Consider the following 22,920-nt stretch of genomic DNA (forward strand, 5'->3'; position numbering starts at 1 on the left):
CATTCTAGCTAAAGTTACAGCTTTAGCTTTATCCAAAAATAGCCAGCTAAAACTCATTTTCATATATTAATACCATTGTATCCATCAGTGAATTCCCTTTAATTGAGCTACAGGTGTTTTTGGTGTCAATTATCTCTAATTTTCTTTTTGTCTTTTTTTTCTTCTGAGTCTTAGAAATCACTGAATTGCATTTCTCTTTATGTATTTTGACTCAGTATTTCACTTTCTAATGCCATCAATTTCTTAACCTCCCACTTCTTGCTTTCAATTCATTTTTCAAATTCTTTTCAACTCTAGTTTCCTTTTATTCTCTTTAATCTCGTTCGCAAATTAGACCATTTTTTAAAAATGCATTTCAAATTCATTGCAAAACTTTACTTTTAAATGATCTGGGCTGAAATGTTGTCCCAGAAAATGTTTCCAATTTAGTTTCTTACTTTAGAGTATCAAAACCCATGGCATATTCTAATTGTTTTTTAGGTGATTTTGCTTCTAATTTGTTTATGTAATTAAATTTCATCAAATTATTTAGGACAGTCTGTTGTGGTCAAGTAAACTTATCTCAGGAGATGAAATTTTGCTTCATTTTCCTCCCCAAATTACTTGCCTTTTGATTAAAATAAGCCTCATTCTTTCCGAACTGGAAAGGAGTTAAAAAGGAAAAATTCTGAACCAGCAGATCAGGCTTAGCTTCAAACTTCAAACTACAAAAGCACTTTTCTTTTTTCTCTTTACTATTTTTGAGTCACTAAAAGGAAAATTCTGAAACCAGCTTCAGTTCAGCTTACATACTGTTATCCCCCTCCCCTTTTTTTTTTCTGAACAGATAATGCCAACTCATACAAAACACAGGATCAACATTTTCATTACTCTCGATATTCACTTGCTCATTCACACATACAAAAATTCAGAGTACACTTAATTTAAATTAAACAAGTATCCTTTTCTTTAACAAATCATTTTGTTCAAAAAATGTGAACATTTCATTTCTCTTGTGGGTACGAGAGAAATGCTAACCTCTCCAGATACAGGGACATTTTTCTATTCTATGTTCCTCAGTCTGAGGTTCCTCCAATTTTCCCCAAGTTGGATACTCTTTACTTCATAGTGGAGGATCTATTTTCAAAGTTCCTTACTGGCCAGCAGAGGCCCAAGTCCAATTCTATACTTCTGGCAGAAAATCTGGTGTTTTATTGGTGCTGTTGTTGTCTTTAGCCCCATTTCCCATTGCTGAGGATCTGCTTAGGTTAGTCATTCTCATAAAGGTGGGTCCATTGACCAATTGTGGTCAAGCATTCTAAAATTTTTAGCCAGAAGGATCTCTAGAGTGAGAAGTCAAGCTCTCCTGGGAGAAGGGGAGGGAATCTTTGTGATCTTGGGATCACTGACTCCTTTGCTGTGGAAGGCGGAGAAGAAAGGAGGGAAGAAGGAAAAAAAGGGAAGGAAAAAGAGAAGGAAGAGAGGGAGAGAGAGGAGGAATTTATTAACGGACTATGTGCCAGGCACTCTGCTAAGCACTTTATAAATATTATCTCATTTGATCCTCACAACAAGCCTGAGAGATTAAGGGCTATTATTATCCCCATATTACTACTGAGAAAATGGAGGCATAGAAATTTCATTAACTTGTCCAGAGTCATATAACTAGGAAGTAGCTAAGACTGAATTTGAACTCAGATCTTCTTGATAGGAAGTCCAGAATTCTAATCATATATATAATTCTAACCATAGAGGTATCTGGCTGTGGAAGGGCTTTTGATTTTAAGATTAGTTATTATTTTAGGTTTTTATATTTTTAAACACAGAGCACATCGATAGACAATAAAACAAATCACAATATATAGAAAATTATCAAGCATCATTTCTGGAGAATCATGGTATTTGTGGAATTCTGAGTAGTGAAGGAGCAATTTAGGTTCTTATTTATGAGCTGAACCATTAGCCCTTTTTATTATTAGCCAAGATTGCATTGTGTGCTGATTTAGCAGTGTACATCAGGGACAAGCTAGACTCACAACCCTTCACATTTTGAATATGGAAGGAATTTTTTGAGAAATTAATAGTGTGAGTGCCTGCTGTTTATTGTATTTATCTTGTGATTCTATTTTAAGCAAATGTCCTTTTGTATTACCATGATATGATTTTTTTGTCCCTCTAGGAAGCTGAGATTAGAAGGAAAATGGGAGCCCCTGAGCAACAGAATATGAACTGAACAGGTCTTATGTATCTGTAGTTGGTATGTAGGACTTCAATATGACATTGAAAGATTATTGGTAGAAAAGGTTCCCAGTAAATCGCAGAAGAAAATAATTGGGACAAGAGCCAGAAATATGTAAATTTTTTTATTTTTTTCCTCAATTACATGTAAAACCAATTTTGAACATTTTTAAAATTAGGAGTTCCAAATTCTCTCCTCCATTTCTCAATGAAAAAAATGAACTTTGATATAGGTTATATATATATATATATATATACATATATATAATCATGCAAAACGTATTTTCATATTAGTCATGTTATGAAAAAAAACACAGCAAAAAAAAAAAAAAAAGAAAACCAAAAAAAATTTTAAAGTATACTTCAATCTGCATTTGGTCTTCATCAGTTCTTTCTCTATAGGTGAACACCATTTTTCATCATAAGTCTTTTGAAATTATCTCGGATCATTATATTGCTGAGATCATTCATAGTTGATCATATACAACACTGTTGTTACTCTGTACAGAATTCTCCTAGTTGTGCTCATTTCACTTTGCATCAGTTCATGTGAGTCTTTCTAGGCTTTTAGGGAATCTTCTTATTCATCATTTCTTATAGGACAACAGTATTTCATCACAAGCATATGCCATAATTTGTTCAAACATTCCTGTATTGATGAGTATCCCCTATCTTCCAGGGTTATAAAGATCCAATAAGATGATATTTGGTATAAAAAAAAAGAAAGAAAAGAAAAGAAAAAAAAGAAAAAGCACTTAATATACAGTGCCTGGTATATAGTCAGCACTATATAAATTTTGACTTTTTTCTCCTCCATCTCTGGCCTATCTTTCTAGCCTCCTTTAATAATTTTCTTCTATCTTGTGATGAAGAGAGCTACCTACACCCAGAGAGAGGATTGTAGGAACTGAGTGTGTATCACAATATAACATTCTCACTTTTTGTTGTTGTTTGCTTGCATTTTGTCTTCTTACTCATTTACTTTCTTTTTTTGATCTGATTTCTCTTGTGCAGCAAGAGAATTGTATAAATATGTTTCTACATTTTGTATTTAACATATATTTTAACATGTTTAACATACATTGAATTGCTTGCCATCCAGGAGAAAGGGTAGGGGAAAGGAGAAAATCTGAAATATAAGGCTATGCAAGGGTCAATGTTGTCAAATTATCCATACATATTTTTGAAAACAAAAAGCTTTATAAAAAATAATAATTTTCTTCCAGATAGATCAGACTGCAAACTAGATGCTCCCTGATTTAATTTGCTTTTAATGATTAAATGCAATAATCTATTTAGATTAAAGATAATTAATGAAACTCTTAAAATTTTCTAATTAATTTGATCCTTACACCTCTTTGCTTTTATATAGATTGTTACTTGTTGCCTGTAATAGTCTTTCATATCAGCCCAGGTTCCACTTTTACCATGAAGGTTTCCCTACCCTCTTCCTTCCCCCACCCCTCCACCCCTGGCAAAATGAATCTTTTCTTCCTCAATAGTCTCTGGAGCACTTTGACCCTTAGTACTTTGAGGTAGGGCTGGAAGAACAAAATCACTGAATGGGTGTTGCCTCAGTCAAACTAAGATCTGTTGAAGACATTACCTTAAAAAGACCAAGGTCTCCCATTGCATCCAGGGCCATCTCTAATCATCCCAATCCAAAACCTGCCACTGGACTCTCTCTGAAGAGAAACTGAGGCAGATGACCTTGCACAGTTCTACCTCACTTAAATCCAATTCACTTGCAAGTCATGGTATCACCTCCCTAAGTCATGGTCATCATCAAGAAGGAAGGACAAACAACGTCTTTCCAAGAGAAACAATCCTGGATTTCTGCTGGTTTATTCTAAGTGTCAGTATCTGAGTCATAACATTATTAAACTCTTGTAGGAAAAAAGACAATATAATTTGTGATTTAGGCTTATATCTGCCAAAAGCAATTTTGTTTATTTTAAAATTAACCTAAGTCATTTCTGACTTGGAGATAATGTTCAAATTGGTATGATCCTTTTTGTACTCTCACGGGACTTTCTGCCCCAAGGCAATCTGAGTTAACGTTTACAGTTAATCTTGAAAAAGGAGATAGTTATAACATTTAAATACAGTAACATTCTAGAATAGTCACCACTCAGTTCCTCTCTGGACCACTTCCCCTTAAGAGCTCTTGCTTTGCGATCAATATCTTAACCTTGAATTTCCAAAAGAGCAAACATTATTCTTAGGTAGAGCATGGGACCAATCACTTCACGGGTTAGAGAGGCAATGATTTTATCTAGACAAGAGCTAAGTTTGGTTATTACCAAACTTCCATTTCAATGGAAGACCTAAACTTTTGTTCTTTCCACTTTCCTAGAGAGAATAGTCTGAAAAAGGTTTTAGGTTGGATAAACTATATTAAAAAATATATTTTTTTCTAAACAAAAGAAGGTTTTAAAAAATGTTTCACAGCACCAAGCTGTCACATTTTAAGCACTGGTGAGCAGACATATAAAGTCATAAGTCATATTCCTGGCTCTTGTCCCAATTATTTTCTTCTGCGATTTACTGAGAACCTTTTCTACCAATAATCTTTTAGTGTCATATTGAAGTCCTACATACCAACTGCAGATACATAAGACCTGTTCAGTTCATATTATGTTGCTCAGGGGCTTCCATTTTCCTTCTAATCTCAGCTTTCTAGAGGGACAAAAAATTCATATCATAGTAATACAAAAGGCTTAAAATAGAATCACAAGATAAATACAATAAACAGCAGGCACTCACACTATTAATTTCTCAAAAAATCCCTTCCATATTCAAAATGTGAAGGGTTGTGGGTCTAGCTTGTCCCTGATGTACACTGCTAAATCAGCACACAATGCAATCTTGGCTAATAATAAAAAGATATATCAGGAACGTATCTGGCAATGGATGGCAGCGAAATGTTACAGAGAGTCCTAGCTAGTCCTAGTGGAAGAAAGACCTGATTCCAAATCCATCCTTAGACATTTAGTAGCTGTGTGACTCTGGGAAAGCCATTTAACCTCCATTTGCCTCAGTTTGCCTCAGTTTCTTCATCTATCGAATGAGGGTTATAATAGCACCTATCTCCCATTTTACAATATTTGTAAAGTGCTCAGCACAGTAGTAGTAATAGTGGTATATAGTAGTAAGTACTATATATTAGCAATCATTACTATTTACTATTTACAATGAAAGCACTGGAATTCTACATCTTGGATATGATGAGCCCCTACCCCAGACCTCTGAGCTCTCAGGTGTGCAAACATTATTTCCTAATACAGAAGGGGGAAAGCATCTAAATGCGACCACATCAAAGTTTGAAAGTCTAGTTCTGACTTGGTCAGGGAGACAATTCAGTTTCTATGGGATGAGAAGGAGCCTTGGAAACACTAGGAGATTGGAAACGTGTCTTTTCTATTCTCCTCCTTCAGTTCATGCCCATTTGACTCTTTCCAACATTCCTGCTTTCATCCAGAAGTACTTCCCGGTTGACATCATCACCTACTGATTCTCCTAAAGGATTCTAGGAGATATAGTCCAAAAGACTGCAATAAGATCTGCCTAATGATAAGAAGAATGGGGTTGAGGCTTTTAACTTCTGTTGCCACTTTCATTTTCAGTTTAAACCTCAATTAATCTGACCAGTAAAATCATGAAGCCTCTTTAGAGACTTACCCTATTTGTCATCACGGGTTTATTTTCTTCCTATTCTGACTCTTTTTTTAGTCACTAGCCAGAAAAAAAAATAGCTATCACACACTTCCTGACCATATCATCTGCTAAGGATTTGTATTTCTCAAGCTATAGCAAACTTATCCTTTTTTTGTTTGTTTGTTTGTTTGTTTTGGGGGGGGGGGGGGACTGACAAAGTCTAGGGAAGGAGCTTATTGAAAGTTACCAGGCTCATCCTAAGAAGAGTAGGGACCTTGAAGCTGGGCAGCAGGTCTGACATCAGGGGTTGGAGGCTGTGATTCTACATCACAGTCAGGATCATTCTGGGTAACTGATTTCATCCTTGTCCCTTAGTTCCCTGGGCAGGAAATCATGGATCTGGGACTCCTGAGACTCATGGATTTGCCACAGGGCAAAAACAAGGCCCTTCGGGGAAATCAAAGAAGTAGTTTCATGCCAGCCACCCGACGCCAGCGAGAGTTCATGCCGGAAGAGAAGAAAGATACCACATACTGGGAGAAGAGGCGCAAAAATAACGAGGCAGCTAAGAGATCCCGGGAGAAGCGGCGCTTAAATGATGTGGCCGTGGAAGGAAGACTGGCCGCTCTCAAGGAGGAGAATGCTTTGCTGCGGGCTGAGCTGATGGCTCTCAAGCTTCACTTTGGCCTTCTGAGCCCTGGCACCCCCCATACCCTCCAGGCCTTGCTGTGGCGGTGCCCCTGGTCAGCTTCCCGGGGTCCTGAGGGGAAACTAGGCCAACCAGATGGAGACTCCTTCAGGTCAGGCAGCTCAGGGCCCAAGGAGTTAGTCTGGAGGGATTCTGGTAGTTCCCACAAGATGGTGGGCTTGGGCTCCCCAGGGCTCTCCCATGAGCTATCAGTTCCAGACCCCAAAAGTCTAGACTCAGCTGTCTGCTCTCCAGCTTTCTTCAGCTGCCACCTGCTGGGTGGGCATACCACCCACCTGCCTCTGCTGGACCCTGGACCCAGGTGGGGACCATGGCCTCCAGTGCCAACTGGGCAGGAAAAGAGTTCTGGGCATTGGGTCTTGGGTAACAATGATGGACCCTTGGTGGCAAAGTCTGCTTCTGGGGCACCATCCTCTGGAACATCCTACCCCTATCCTGTGGACAAATGGAAAATTACAGCTCAGTCCTCTCTGCCTCATAAACTTCGGATCAAATCCCGGGTTCTGGCAGACTGGGAGGACAGTCCTTCCAGTTCTCTCTGAGATTCCCTGATAAGGGAGAGAGGGGAAGGATAAGGGGCCTGAGAATGGTGGGGATGGCAGATAGAGGAGAGAAAAATAGAACGAGGAGGCAGAAATCTAGGTGACTCCTATAGGTGTGCCAGCAAAAGGAGACCTCCATATTCCCTCTTTCCCCCACAAGGTTTCCCTGGAGCACAACAATTCAGATTCTGTCCCAGTACCAAGGCAATCAGTCCCTCAAAGCTGAATGTCTTCCTGATAGATGGGACCCCAAATCCCAGCCTACCACCAAAGATGCCCCGTCTCATTGAGTTAACATGGGGGAAAAGCATGGTATAGTAGAAAGGGCACTCATCTGGGAGTTAGCAGAGCCTTAGGTTCTGATCCCAGTCTTCTGCCATGTGACCACTTACCTCTCTACATCTTCACCACCTTCATCTGTATAATGGGGATAATTCCCTCACAGGATTGTGGTAAAAATCAGTTGGGATTTTGCAGGCATTGTGCAAACCTTACAGATGGTGCTTGAACTGGGAGTCTGTGAACTTTGAAAAATATATATATTTTGATAACCGTGTTTCAATAGATTTTGCTTCTTTGTATTTTCTCTATATTTCACTTTATGCATTTAAAAAAAACAGCCAGGTTCTGTGAAGGGATCCATAGGCTTCACTAGCCTGCAAAACCCTTGGCGAAATACAATCCGGCTGCTGTTGTTTTTAAGGAGGATTCTGGGGCTCTGAGGAAGGCATGGAGTCTGACCCCTGTCACCTCCTGGGGTGGGTGATGCTGACTGCTCAAGGGAAGTGGGTTTTGGTGGCAAATGCCAGGCAGCGACCCAGATGCCAAACACTGAGTAATCTCCATCATTGTGGAGTTCTACATTTGAACAGTCCTCTTTCCATGGATTTCTCCCTTTTACACATATTAGGGGCAACTAGGCTAGAGTAGACAGAGGGCTGGGCCAGGAGTTAGGAGGAATTAATTGGGTTCAAATTCAACCTCAGACACGTAAGTGCTGTGCGATGCTGGGCATGTCGCTTAATCTCTGACTCAGTTTGCCCCCTTGAGAAGCACAACACCTATAACCAGAGATGAGGAAATGCATCATCTAACCCCCTGTCAGATGCCCTGTGCTGCGGGGACACTAAAAGTGAAAGAAAGAGTCTGTGACGGAGACCAGGTTGTAGTGGTCTGTATTCGTGGGGGGAAGGGATGCCTGGAAGCCAGGAGAAAACTATCGGCAAAGATACAGAATCATTGGCTGCCTTTCATGCCTCCCCCTACCCCGGACCAGAAGGGCATGGAGATACCCTCTGGCCAGAGACAGAGCCACTGGGTCAGATCCTGCTGGATGAGGTCCAGTCAATGGATCTTAAGTCCTTAAGTCAATAAGACCATCTTAGAGATCTCCCCCTCCAACTTTGTCTTCACTTCCAATTCAATTAAGGATTTATTAAATTTAACAAGGATTTGTTAAGCCTGTAGAGGATTTCTCCAGCAACCACATGGAAATTAATACAGAGCTGGGCCTGGAGACAGGAAGAATTGAGTTCAAAACTTCAGACACTTAGTAGTTGTGTGTTAGTCACTTAACATCTGTGGGCCTCAGGTCCTAAACTGAAAACTGGGGCTCATAACAGCACCTACCTCTCAAAACTTTCATCAATGAAATCACATTTGTAAAGTGCTTAGCACAGTGTTTGGCACATAGTAGGTGCTATATAAATTAGTCATGATTGATATTAATATTCTCAATATTAATTATATTAATAGCCATATTCATGCAAACGAGTAACTGATAGAGGACCTGTTTGGAAGTGAGGAAAAAAATGGGTTTAAGCCCTGCTACCTACAGACAGATACTGGTTGTGACTTTCTGCGAGACATTTACCCATTCAATGCCATAGCATCTCTCTAAGACTCCAAGATACAGGGTCATTTCTGTCCTGTATTCTGTTCTGTTCTGGAGAGGGAGTTTCTACACCAGGAGGTTGGACATGGCTAGGTCTTAAAAGACCAGGCAGAGTTGGAGAGCCCATGGTTACTTTGGATGTGAGGTTAGCCAAAGCCCAGAGGCAGGATGAAGAAGGTCTGCTTGAAGACAAGGGAGCCTCTAGGGAAACTGAGGGACATCAGCTCAGAGAAGGAAGTAGGTGACTGAGGCTTGGGATCCTAGAAACTTTAGACTTTCTAGAAACCTGGCCCCCCAGTCTGCCTGTATGTCATCTGGGATGACAGTCAGTTTGGCCAAGAGTGAATAAAACAGGAAACACCGTCCTCCTCTCAGGTCTAGAAGTAGTGGTTGATAGGGTGAAAGGGGAGAAGCTGTGAAATCATGGTGGAGCTGGAAAAGGGGTGTGGAGAGGGTGGGGTAGTGGTAGGAGGACAGTGATGACAACATTTCTCAGAATTTACAGATATGAGCTGGCTGGGGGAGGGAGTGACGTGGATCTCTGAGGCCTGGGGCCCATGTGGGTCCCCAGGGGGTGGCCCCATTGTTCTAATTAAACAAGCTCCCTCTTTGGGCTTTATAATCTTCTCCCACCCTCCATTGGGCCTCAGGACCCACCTTTGCCCCAAGCCTCTCCCCTTATTCCTATCCCTGACTCGACTCTACATCTAGGACCGAGTCCTGCCCTTTCCCTGATCCCTGCTGTGACCCTGAGCTCAGGGCTGTGACCAACTATGGGGAGTGGGTGGCTCATCTGCTGGGAAGGTCACAGAACCCTACCTCCTGAAGACCCTGCGAGCGAAAGTGTGCTCATGGGACAACCCCATGTGCACTCCAACCCCAGCAGGCGCCCTGGGAACAGAGATACATGTGTCACCCATAATGAAAACTTGTCTAAAAAACGTGTAAAGGAAGAGACAACAACATAAAAGAGCCAAATGTGCCCAGAAACACCTCCGGGGCATAGACAAGCATGCACATGGACCAGTATGATAGTAAATGTTTAACAGCTGACTCTCCCCAGGGGTCCTCAAACTATGGCCCTCGGGCCAGATGCAGCAGCTGAGGACGATTATCCCCCTCACCCAGGGCTATGAAGTTTCTTTATTTAAAGGGCCACAAAACAAAGTTTTTGTTTTTACTATAGTCTGGCCCTCCAACAGTCTGAGGGACAGTGAACTGGCCCCCTATTTAAAAAGTTTGAGGACCCCTGATTTAAGAGTTCCAGGCACACTTTGAGGTTTAATTTGCATTATTAACCTTTTCTTCATGTATTTAAATCTGAATAATAAGCAAAACTACAAATCCAGCCCCTCTTTTTAGCCTTTGCTTATTTCCTAAGTGTAAACAATCACAATGAAAAATTTAACAAACGACTCAGTTGAAGCTGGCTCCATTACGCCTGTGACAAGCGTGTACAAATGTGCTTATAGAAGGTATGGGTGTAAACACACACACACACACACACACACACACACACACATACAGATAATTAGGCAAAAACAAAGCATATGGTTTAGAGCTGGGAAAGCAAGAAAAAAGTCAAACTTCAGCCCTTTTATTGAGAAAGAAACTGAGGCTTTGAGAAGAAAAGTGACTTGGGGTTGTGACCCAGATCCATAAAATGCTGATATGGAATTTTTTTATTGTGAACATTGGCGATGAATGTCTACATATATGTCTATATACATGCAGTTGGGGAGGGAACAGGTATTAAAAACCTGCTGTATACTAGGCACTGCGCTAAGTGCTTTACAAATATGTTCTCTTTCAGTCTTTACAACTGGGTTGGGGGGGAGGGGAAGGTGCTATTATTTCCATTTTACAGATAAGAAAATTAAGACAGACAAAGGTCACACAGCTGGGAACTATCTGAGGCTGGATTTAAACTCTGGTTTTTCAGGCCCAGTGCTCTATTATCTGGGCTATCTAGAGTAACCTCACTTAGATCCCAGGAATACCTAGATTACTTGCCTGGGAAATCCCAACCTCCACTCTCTTCTGCCTCAAATGGGCTGAGAAGCCTGGGGCAGATGGTAGAATCAGGGGAGATCTGAACCCTGGGGGTCTGAAACCCCAACTCCTTGTGTTTTTGGAACATTGAAATCCCCTTTTAAAACATGCAAAGGAAGAGACAATGACATAAAAGAGCCAGGATACCTAGATGCTGTCTCAGCTCTGCCATCAGCAAATGAGATCTTAAATAAGTCTTCTCTTCTCTTTTCCCTGCTTTGTAAACTGGTGGTACAGGGACAGTAGAGAGCTAGTTTCTGAATCAGGAAGACCTGAGTTCCAGCCTCACCTCTAATATACAGTGGGTCTGTGATTGAAGGCATGTCACTTAATTTCTCAATGTCCTGGGATTATAAACTGCAGATGATTTATTGAGGCAACAACGGTGGAAGCAGGTTCCTCACCAGGAGTCTCTTGCACTAATGAAATCTTGGATTGGAGACAAAAATATCTAATAACTGTGAATCACTCTTCATCTCAAGAAGGGCTTCAAAGCCCTCTAAGCCTGGACCTACCTAGAACCTCTCTTTTCTCTTTTATCCCCAATGACTATATACCTGAGTCTAGGTTTTGTTTCCTGGACTGGAATTACAGAGCTAGCAACTTTCTTTCCTCCTTCCCTCTCTTTCTCTTCTTATCTCCCCTCACCTTTCTTTCCCTTTCCCTTTATCCCCCTAACTTTGTCTCTTTCTGGGTGCCTTTCTCTCTATCCTCTCCTCTTTCTCTTTACCCCCCATCTTTCCTCCTCCTCCTCCTCTTCCTCCTCTTTCTTCTAATTCTTCTTGTTGTTCTAATGTTGTTGTTCTTCTTTCTCTCCATTCCCCCCTCCTCTTCATTCTCTTCTCCTCTCTCCTTCCTCCTGCCTTCCCTCCTTCCTCCCTTCAACTTCCCCTCCTACATTGGGCTTCAAAAACATAATCATAAATTGTTAGAATTAGAAGGAATCTCAGATGTAATTTAGTTCAACCTGTTCCTCCAACACACCCCTCCAAACCATATATAATACTGGTCATCCAGTGCCTGATGAAGACCTCCAATAAGATGCCCATTCCCTGCTGGGATGGCTCAAAGAGTTGGGAAGTTTTTCCTAACATTGAACCTAAATTTGCAGGACAAACCTAATCCCTCTTGCATATGACAGCCCTTCAGAAGGGGGAATGACTTCTCTACCCCAGTCCACACATCCCCAGTTTAGGGACTCTAGGATGCTTCACTATTCTGATTGTTATTCTCCAGATGTCCTTCCTAAAGTGAACACGATATCTTCCTCTGTCTTTGCTTTACTCCTTCTATAAACCTCTGAACAACACAAACAACCCAAACTAGAGGGTCCCTGGAGAAGAGAAGACACATAAGAATTTAGCTTCAAGGAAATAATGTGGTATAGGCCTGAGGTGGTGAGCTATCTGCTAGGACTGAGAGAGATGTAAAGGCTGGGGAGTGGGAGGGAGATTCCTCCAAGGCAGACTTCCTCATTTTTGCTGTTGTAGATCAGTGGTTTCAGTCCTGTCCAACTTTTCATGACCCCTCTGGAGTTTTCTTGGCAGCGATACTGCAGTAATTTGCCATTTACTTCTCCAGTTCATTTTAGAGGTGTGGAAACTGAGTCAAATAAAAATGCTGGGATCACACAGCTAGTAAGAGTCTGAGGCCAGATTTGAACTCCAGATCCAGTGTTCTATCACTGTGCTACCTAGCTGCCCAACCAACTTCCTAGAGAAAATGAGATTAGACCCCATGCTGGGAGGATTTTAACAAGGAAATAGTCTAAGCATCCACATAAACCAATGTGTGACAAACATGAGTGTGGAGCCTAAGAACTGAAGATTTGGAGTGGGAAGAGAAATTAGAAGTCATCTAGTCTATTTTTTAAACTTGTAACAAACTAAAACTTAGTTCTTAAACTTTTCCCCCTTTTCCTTAAATCATTTCTCCCCCCTAAATTTTTTATACAACCCCATGTAGATATAGATATGTAAAATCGCTATACAAACCAAACATTTACTGATGATAATGAATCACAAAGGAAAATGGAGCCCATCAAGATGAAATTACTTACCTACACACAGCTAAAGCAGAAGAGCTGAGATTTATATAGAGGAGCAGGTGGAATTCAAATATAAAAGTTCAGGCTCCACAAGATCTTAAAGCCAGCCTGGATGTGGATTTCTATAGGTGATGGGGAACCACTGAAAATGGAGCAGAGATATGATGGGAACAGAGATGGATGTAGGAAGGTTATTCCAGTAGCCCATAGTAGATGAATTGGAGAATTGGAGAAGAGAGGGACTAGAGACTGGGGGACTCATTCAGAGACTGTCACAAAGGTCCAGAGAATAGGTGATTAAGTTTGGGACTAGAGTGATGGTCAAGTGTATGAGGAGGCAAAAGAATCAAGACAAAAATGATCATTTGTTTAATGTTATAGAGGGGCTTCTTGGTGGGATAGATTGGACTACAAGTCCCCAGAGGCCATCCCAACTCTGCGGTCCTGATTTTGAAGGTGGAAATGATGGACTTGGCAGCTGATTCCCTACAGGGAGGGAGGAAGAATATAAAGATGATTCTGAAGGCTGAGTCACTTTCTTTTCACCTTTGGTTATTAGTAGGTATAAATCTAGGACTTGAAGACATATTAATTGCCACCTGGGACAAATGAGAACCTGTGGTTCTCTCTACACTCTGCCTAGTTTTTTAGCTGATTACTTTTCTCCAGCTCCCTCCTTTTATGTCTTTTTCCTCTCTGGGAAGAAGCATCCCTCGGTTCATCATTCTATGCTCTTACTACTGAGCTAAGCTGATTTAGGGTTTGTGGAAGACTAGGCTCTAGCTTCAGATCCCTGGATCCTGGGCTCTATGTTCTAAATGGCCAGAACTCTAGGCTCTAAGTTCTAGATATTGCTTTGGTTCTAGACTGGGTTCTGGATTTTGAGCTCTAGGTTCTGGCCACTGGCCTGGGCTAGGCTTTTGCCTGAGCCTCAGGCAACCTTAGTAAGTAGTAAGTAGAGATCAGATGGGACAGAGAGATGGTCCCAGGGAGATTCTGAGGGTCCATCTCACACTTGATAGACAAGGAAGTTCAGCTGAATTAAAAATTTCCCCTTGCCCTAGAATTGCCTTCGTTGGTTCCTAACATCATTTTTATTTTCTTCCTCAGAGATGGACTAAGAAACCTTCCTCAGAATCTTTATGGTCCCCCCACAATCATATACACTTGGAAGTGAGGTGGGGAGATGATTCTGCTGAAAACCACAGCTCTCATTTCTAGCCTGAGTTCTGACTCAGAGACAAGGGGTTGGTTTTGTAAGAGGATTCCCAAGAGAGAGGTGGGAAAGAAATGGAGGCAAGGCACTCCATAGGATGTATCGGACAACTGATCGATTTTAAATGGACCTACAAGCTCAGTTCTACTGAGATGCTGGACACCCCTTCTTCTCTGAACCTCCAGAGGGAGACTGTGGTTTGTTTCTCAGTTATGCAAATCATTCATCATTAACAAAGAAATCCTAGTTCCAGTCCTCAGATGAGAATCTAATAGACTCTCTCAGGCAAAACTACTGCTCAATCCCATTCCACTCAATCAGTTACTCTTAATCTTTTCCACTCCACTTTGAACCTTTTACCTGTCCCCAAGTCCCCCCACCCAAGTCTAGTGCTCAAATGGATTATGAGAGAAGACAGAGAAGGAAATAGGTGCTGCCAAAATAGTTTAATCTAGCATGCTTATTTTATGAATGAGGAAACCAGGCTCAAAGAAGGAAAAGAAATCAACTAAGGTTAAAAAGCTGATAATTGTCTGTTTTCATGAATTCTTCTTTTTAACCAGGTTCGATCTCAGTTGTTTTCATCTATTTAATGGCCACAAATGTTATCAACACCATCTACATTTTGGCACCCTGGGAAAAAGCCCTAGTTGCCCATCCCAAGTTATAGCGCTGATCATTATGACTCAATTTCTTTATAATGTCAAAAATTTTGCCATCTCTCACATAATGGCCACTGTAAAATTGGTGAATGTTGGTTGAGAAACTATACTTTGAGTCTATGCCAGAAATACTGGGTTGATTCAACATAAGGAAGACTATAAATATAATATACCATCTTAATATAAATCATAAACACATATGGTTAAATCAACAATCACCAAAAAGACTTTTGACAGAGTCCAAAGCCCATTTCTATTATAAACTCCAAAAATCATAGATATAAAAGAATCTTTATTTAATAAAATAAATAGCATTTATCTAAAACAGTAAATTTTTATCTAATAGCAAAAATCAAGAAATCTTAATTAGATTAGGAATAAAATAAGGATATCCCTTATTATCAACACTATTTAACTTGGTCCTAGAAATACTCAGTATAGCCACAAAATAAGAAAAAGAGATTGAGATAATAAGCATAGACAAAGAGGAAATAAAATTAGTGCTTTTTGCAAATGACGATGCTGTACCTAGAGAATCCTAGAAAAATAATGAGAAATCACTTGAAATATAGCATTCCAATATATAACCAACAAAACAGTAAAAAGATATAGAAAGAGAAATTATTTTCAAAATAATTAGAGAAACTATAAAGCATTTTAAAGTGTCCCTACCAAGATTCATCTAGGGATGGTGTGAATTTAACTATAAAATACTATTTGTGGAAATAAAGACAGATTAATTGACTATGGGTAGGCCAAATCAATACACTAAAATTAATTTAATTATTCAATATCTTACTAATCAAATTATCAAAAGAATACTTTATAGAGCTAATTTAAAAAAAATTCATATAGAGAAACAAAAGGCCAAGACTTTCAAGGGTAATAATGAAAAATAAAGTGGGAAGGAAGGGGGCCTATCAGTACCAGATCTCAAACCACAATAATCATTAGAATAATTTAGTATTTTTTTAAAGGTCAATCAGGGAACAGATTAGGTAATACAGAATCAAACAAATAGTAGGAGAATATTCAACGAACCCAAAGACCCAGCTTCTGGGGGAAGAGTTCATTATTAGACAAAAACTTCTGGGAAAACCAACCAGAAGTCTAATAGAAATTCAGTTTAGACCAAAAACCCATAAGTACCATAAGTAAAACTCCACACGAATGAATACACAATCCAGACATAAAAGGCCACATTGTGAACAATTTAGAGAAGAAATTACTTTTTATTATCTACGGATAAAGGAACAGTTAATGACCAACAAGTTACTGAGAGAATCGTCTAAGATGAAGTAGACAATTTTGACTACATACATTTTAAAAGTTTTTTGTTTTGTTTTGTTTAAAAAAAGCAGCCTAACATAATGAAAAATGGAAGGGATATAATAACTGGGGGTGAGGAAACCTCGGCAAGTTTCTCTGATAAAAGTCTTATTTCCAAGATTCATAAGAAATGGATTCAAATTCATCGGACTGAGCCATTCTCCAATAGATAAATGATCACAAAGTATGAACAGTCAGTTTTAAAAGGAAGAACCCAAGCTGTCAAGAACCAAATGAAAAAATGTTCTAAATCACTAATAATTAGAGAAATGAAAATTAAAGTATTTGAGGTTCTACTTCATACCTATCAGATTGATAAAGATGATAAAAGGATCAAATGGGATCATATTTGTAAAGCATTTGGCACAGTCCCTGGCATAGAGTAGGTGCTATAAAATGGTAACTATTGTTATTATTCCCCCCAAAAAAAATTCAAAGAAAAGGGAAAGGATCTTTGTGTGTAAAAATTTATAGCAACTATTTTCATGGGAAACAAAAATTGGAAACTAAGGAAGAATAGTATCCTATTAAGGAATAGGTAAGCAAACTGTGGTATACAATAATAATAATAATACCTTTATTCCTTCCACATCATGGAGGTTAGAGGCATGGCACTTCCAAGATCTAGAAAAGTTGCACAAAAATTTTTGGCATTCTGTGCTAGAAGTCTGAATTGTTATGATATTAGCAGATAAAGCATTATATTATATAACATTATGCACATATTTATTCATTTCTGAGTTTCTAAACTTTTTCTGCATCATCTACTAAACTTTGAATCTTATCTGTGACTTTTGCAAAGCTCTCAAAAAATTCCCTTTTAATTTCTTATGCTCACCCACAATATAGAAACCACAACAGGCAAAGTTGCATTGGGGAAAGGATAACTGTATAGCATTTACTACATGCAAAGTAGTGTGCTTAAGAGCTTTACAATTATTATATCCTTTGACCCTTTCCTTATATTATCCTATCATAGGAGGTAGGAGCTATTATTATCTCCATTTTATAGATGAGGAAATAGGTAAACAGAGATCAAGTGACTTGTTCAAAATCAAACAGCTAGTGAATGCTTGAGATCAGATTTGAGTTTAGCTTTTCCCACTTCCAGGCCCAGTCTTTACTCACTGCACCATCTGACTGCCCCATGAATGTATTGGCACACTATTGTGCCATAAGAAAATAAAATGGACAATATCAGAGTTAACCAGAAAGACTTCCATGGATTGATGCAGAGGGAAGTGAGCCTAACACGGAAAATAATGTATATCATAGAGAAAAACAACTTGGAAAGATAAGAGAACTCTAGTCAAGGCACTGAATAATAAGCCACAAATCCAAAAGAAAGAAAATGGAGCATGAAGGTGAACCACACTGCTTCCCTCCTGCCAGAGAGACAATGAACTTGAAATGCAGAGGGGAACCCCACATTTTTAACAACGCTCCAGTAGGAATTTATTTTGCTAGATTTTGCAGCGATGTGTCTTTATTAAGTTTATAAAATTTGCTCAGTGGGGAGGGCTGAGAGAGGGATGTATTTAATATACTTTTTAACAACAAAAAACTTTTTTTTAAAAGTTAAAAAAACTACACATTGACAGAAAAACTGCTATGAATTTGGTAATACTTAAAGCTCTATTATCCTTTAATAGCTACACAGGAAACACATAAAATAGTAACATATATGTGGGTAAAGCATACTATGTATTCAGTCAGAGAACATGTATCTATATTAAACTAAGTATCTTCCTTTTTAGCTGAGGCTGGATAAATTGGAGTCTCCAAACTCTTGAACACTACTTGGCTGGGACGCAAGTGAGAGGAATTGATTAAGGATTTACATGTACTAGGAACTGATTGGTTTAGAATCAATTATTCTCTGATCTGCCTTCCCATTTTGTGATTCTGTGATTAAAATGATACTCTCTGGCTACATCTACATATGAATTCATGGACTCCTTTAAGTAGAAGGACTGGAATTCACACCTTTAGGCTCCTCATCTGTAAAATGGAAATAATGATTGACCTGCACCTTAAGGTTATTTTGAGGATCAAATGAGATAGCATAGGTAAGCATTTTGTAGATCTTAAACTGCTATATAAATGTATACTGTTATATTGTTGTTGTTTTTGTTATTATGGGATAGGGGGGGTCTAGCTTCGTGACCTAGATGGGACTGTGGATAGAGTGAATTCAAAACCTGAGTTCAGATCTAGTTTTAGACACTTAGATGAGTTGGACAAGTCACTTAACCCTGTTTGCCTCAGTTTTCCCTTCTGTAAAATGAGCTGGAGAAAGAAATGGCAAACTATTCCAGTATGTCTGACAGGAAAACCCCAAATGAAGGTCACAAAGAATTGGACACAACTGAATAACAACAGATCATGATTTTACTGAAATAGAGAACTACTAGATGAGCAAGCTCACTAATGTAAAAGCAAATTTCTTCTTTGCAACCGATAGTCTCAGTGAAGACCTGGAACACCGGGAGATTAAGTGATTTGTCCAAGGTCAGATAGTCAGTATGTGTCACAAGTCCAACCTGGACTCAGGCCTTGTTGACCCCAAGGCCAGGTCTCTATCCATGGCAACAGAACGCAGGTTTCCATAACTACTTTCAAGGGCAACAGAGATGGAGAGATCATATCACTGGTCATAGTCAAGGCAAGGGGGGGGAGAGAGGAAGCCTAGGAAGGTGGGGGGTTGAGGACCAAAGGAGAGCAGATGGACTTGTTTATGCTATTTCAGGAGGGTGCGGGGGCAGAGACTGTGGTTTGGGGTGTTCGAGGAGCAGGTCACGTCCCCAGAGGAGGAAATACAACTAATCAAGCTAACCAGACAGGTAGCTCCAGAGTCTGCAAGGACCCTCAGCTCCAGCCCCAACCTCAGCTTCAGCTTGACTCTATCCCATTCCCAAGGATTCCTGTCTTTCTCTGGCTAACCAACTGGCCCAGGAAATCCATCTAGACCCAGGAACCAACCTTTGCTTACAAGAAGCCGTCTTCTCACCTCCATCTTGTCATCATCTAGTGAATTGCCTAGATTCCATTTAATTCCATAAACATGTATTAGATACCTTCTGCATAGAATCATAAAACTAGAGCTAGAAGAGATTGTCGAGGTCACCCATTCCACCCTGACTTATTGGGAATGTTGCAGAAGGGCTCTTGGTCAAGGATGAATTGAGTTAGCTGGCCTCTGGTATCCTTTCGAGGACTGAGATTCTACTATTTTTTTTTTAATTTTTTGATTCATTTTTAACTTAAATATTAAAAAGAACATTTCTATTATATAGCACAAAAATAGAGAGGATTCAACATATAAACATACATTTCTATTTCACACTATTCAGTTTTTAAAAACCCAACTATGTAATAAAAAATAGACATTGTTTTCAAAGCTACCCTGACTTTCTATGCTTTCTTCTGTTTTCTTTTGTTCTCTTCTGTATACTTTCCTCTCTTCTTCCCACTTACAGAAGACTACAATTAAATGTGTTTCGTGTGTGTGTGTGTGTGTGTGTGTGTGTGTGTGTACAGACTTCGGTATATCAATTCTTTTTCAGAGGTAAACAGCATCTTCCTTCAATGGTCTGTTATAATTGGTTTGAGTAATTATGATACGCAAAATGAATTAATCATTCAAAGTTGTTCTTAGGACAAAATTTCTGTTACTATGTACAATATTGACTTGGTACTGCTCATTTCACTTTTCATTATTTTATGCAACTCTTTTCTATGTTTTTCTAAACTCAATCAGTTCATCATTTCTTATGGCACAGTAATATTCTATCACAATCATACATCACAACTTATTTAGTCATTCTCCCAACTAAAAGGAATCTGTCATTTTAGCCAATTTGATAAGTGTGAGATGACATCTCAAATTTTTAATTAGCATTTCTCTAATTAATAATATTTAGAGCATTGTCATCTGACTAAATATAGTTTTGATTACTTCATAAAAAAAAACTTCCTGGTGGCACAGTGGACAGAGCACTAGCCCTGAAGTCAGGAAGACCTGAGTTCAAAATGACCTCAGATACTTAACTCTTCCTAGCTGTGTGATCTTGGGCAAGTCACTTAACCCCAATTGCCTCAGCCAAAAAACCCCAAACCCCAAAAAACCCTGCCTGTTCATATCTTGCCTTCATCAAAAATTGCCTATTCATATTACCCATTTATCAATTAGGGAATGACTCATATTCTTATAAATTAGATAGTTCTTTATCTGTTTAAGAAATAAGACCTTTATCTAAGAAGCTGTCTATAATTTTTTTCTGAACTTTCTGCTTTCCTTCTAATGATTGGTTATAGGGGTTCTATTTGTACAAATTCTTTTTAATTAATGCAAACAAAATTATCCATTTCATACCTTAGCACTCACATTTTACAGAAGAGGAAACTAAAACTCAGTGATTTGAATTCAAATTCTCTACTACCATGCAAAGCATCATATTTGGTACTGGGAATACAAAGATAACTATTGGGAATACAAAGAACTTGTTCTTAAACTATTTATTAATCTCAGCAAGGGAAGATCTAAGTAAACAATTATGAGATTAGGGAATATGGAAGGCAATATGGTATAGTGGAAAGTCAAATTGACAAGCATTTATTAAGTACCTTTACATGCCCGGCACTATGCTAAGTGCAAAGGCAAGAGACAATCACTGATTTCAAGGAATGAACAACCTAATGGGGGAGACAACATGCAAACAATTAAATATGAGAACAATTTATTACAAGATAAATTGGAATAATTAACAGAGAAAAGGCATAAAAATTCAAAAGAACTGGTAAAGGCTTTAGGTAGAAATGGTAGTTTAGTTGAGACTTGAAAGACATCAGAAAAACTAGAAGGCAGAGATGAGGAGAGAGGGAGTTCAAGATATGGAGGACAGAGAGGCCTATAGGAAATGAGTGTGGATCACAACATAGCATTTTTCACTTCTTTTGTTGTTGTTTGCTTGAATTTTATTTTCTTTCTCATTTTTTCCTTTTTGATCTGATTCTTCTTGTGTGGCAAGATAATTGTATAAATATGTATGTCATACTGGATTTACATATATTTTTACCATGTTTAATATATATTGGACTATTTGTCATCTAGGAGATGGGGTAGGGGAAATGGAAGGAAATTGGAACACATGGTTTTGCAAAGGTCAGTGGTAAAAAATTCTCCTTGCATATGTTTTTAAAATAAAAAGCTTCAAAAATATTTTTTAAAATAAATAAATAATTGATTAATTACAAAGGGGAAAAATATGGAGGATAGCCAATGAAAATGCATGAAGTTGAGAGAGAATATCTTATATAAGTAATAGTAACTAGGCTAGTTAATGTAGAACAGTACGTGGCAGTAGGAAGGAGGGCAGGAGAAAAATGTAAGGTACAAGAATATTAGAAAGGTAGAAAGGTAGCAGGGCAGTGGATAGAGCACCAGGCTTGGAGTCAGGAAGATTCATCTCCCTGTCAACTCTGGCCTCAGACACTTACTAGTTGTGTGACCCTGGACAAGTCCCTTTACCCTGTTTGCCTCATTCTTCTCATCTATAAAATCAACTGGAGAGGGAAATAACAAATCACTCTAGTACCTTTGCCAAGAAAACCCCAAATGGATCATAAAGTCATTCATGATTGAAACAACTTGACAACAGTAAGAAAGATACCAACTTATAAAAGGCATAAAAATCCAAATAGGATTTTATATTGGATCCTGGAATTAATAGGGAACCAAGGGAGGTTGTCCTTGGGAGATGGAGCAGGGTGGTGGGGATGATGACATCATCAGACTTGGACTTTAGGAAGACCACTTTGATATATGAATGGAGGAGAGACTTGACTGTTGCAGTAGTCCAGGCCTGAGGACCAAAGTGGTGACAATCTCAGAGGTGAGAAGGAGGGATGGTGTATATACTAACAATGTTACCAAGATAGAAAAGGCAGGATATGATAACTGAGTGGATATGGAAGTTGGGAGTGAAATATGGAGGATACTATATAAATATTAGGTGCTATTATTATTATTGTCAGCCTAAATGGCTGGCAGGATGGTGGTGCCTTCAGCAATAATAGGAAAATTAGGAATAGGGAAAGGTTTAGGGAAAAGAGAAAGTCTTGTTTTAGACAAGTTGATTTTTTTTTTTTTTTTTGCTGAGGCAATTGGGGTTAAATGACTTGCCCAGGGTCACACAGCCAGGAAGTGTTAAGTGTCTTGAAGTCCTCCTCACTTCAGGGCTGGTGCTCTGTCCACTGCACCAACTAGCTGCTCTTACAAGTCGATTTTAAGATGTCTAAAAGGCATCCAATTCAAGATGTCCAATAGGTGGTTAGCAATGACAAACTGGAGGTCAGAAGAGAGTTTAGGGCTGGAAATAGATGTAAAAATCATTTGTTGAAAAATGGTATTTAAATCCATGGAAATTGATGAGATCGCCAAGCAAAAGAGTTTAGAAGGAGAAGAGATGAGATAGGACAGATCCTTGAGCGATCTCATGGTTATTAAACATGATGTGAATGCAGATGCAGCAAAGAAGACAATTCAGATAGATAGGAAGAGAATTAGGAGAGAGCAGTATCCCCAAGACTCAGA

General features: G+C 39.1%; 1 protein-coding gene across 1 annotated transcript; it reads left to right on the plus strand.

Moving 5' to 3' along the window:
• The first annotated feature begins 6,256 nt into the window (after nt 1-6,256).
• Nucleotides 6,257-7,656, plus strand: LOC111719591 (nuclear factor interleukin-3-regulated protein). The gene has a single exon (XM_023498702.2). It carries the CDS (start codon nt 6,268-6,270, stop codon nt 7,123-7,125), a length of 858 nt encoding a protein of 285 aa, XP_023354470.1. The 5' UTR covers nt 6,257-6,267; the 3' UTR covers nt 7,126-7,656.
• The last annotated feature ends 15,264 nt before the right edge of the window (nt 7,657-22,920 follow it).

This window comes from Sarcophilus harrisii, chromosome 1 (genome assembly GCF_902635505.1).
Source record: "Sarcophilus harrisii chromosome 1, mSarHar1.11, whole genome shotgun sequence".
NCBI classification, from domain to species: Eukaryota; Metazoa; Chordata; class Mammalia; order Dasyuromorphia; family Dasyuridae; genus Sarcophilus; species Sarcophilus harrisii.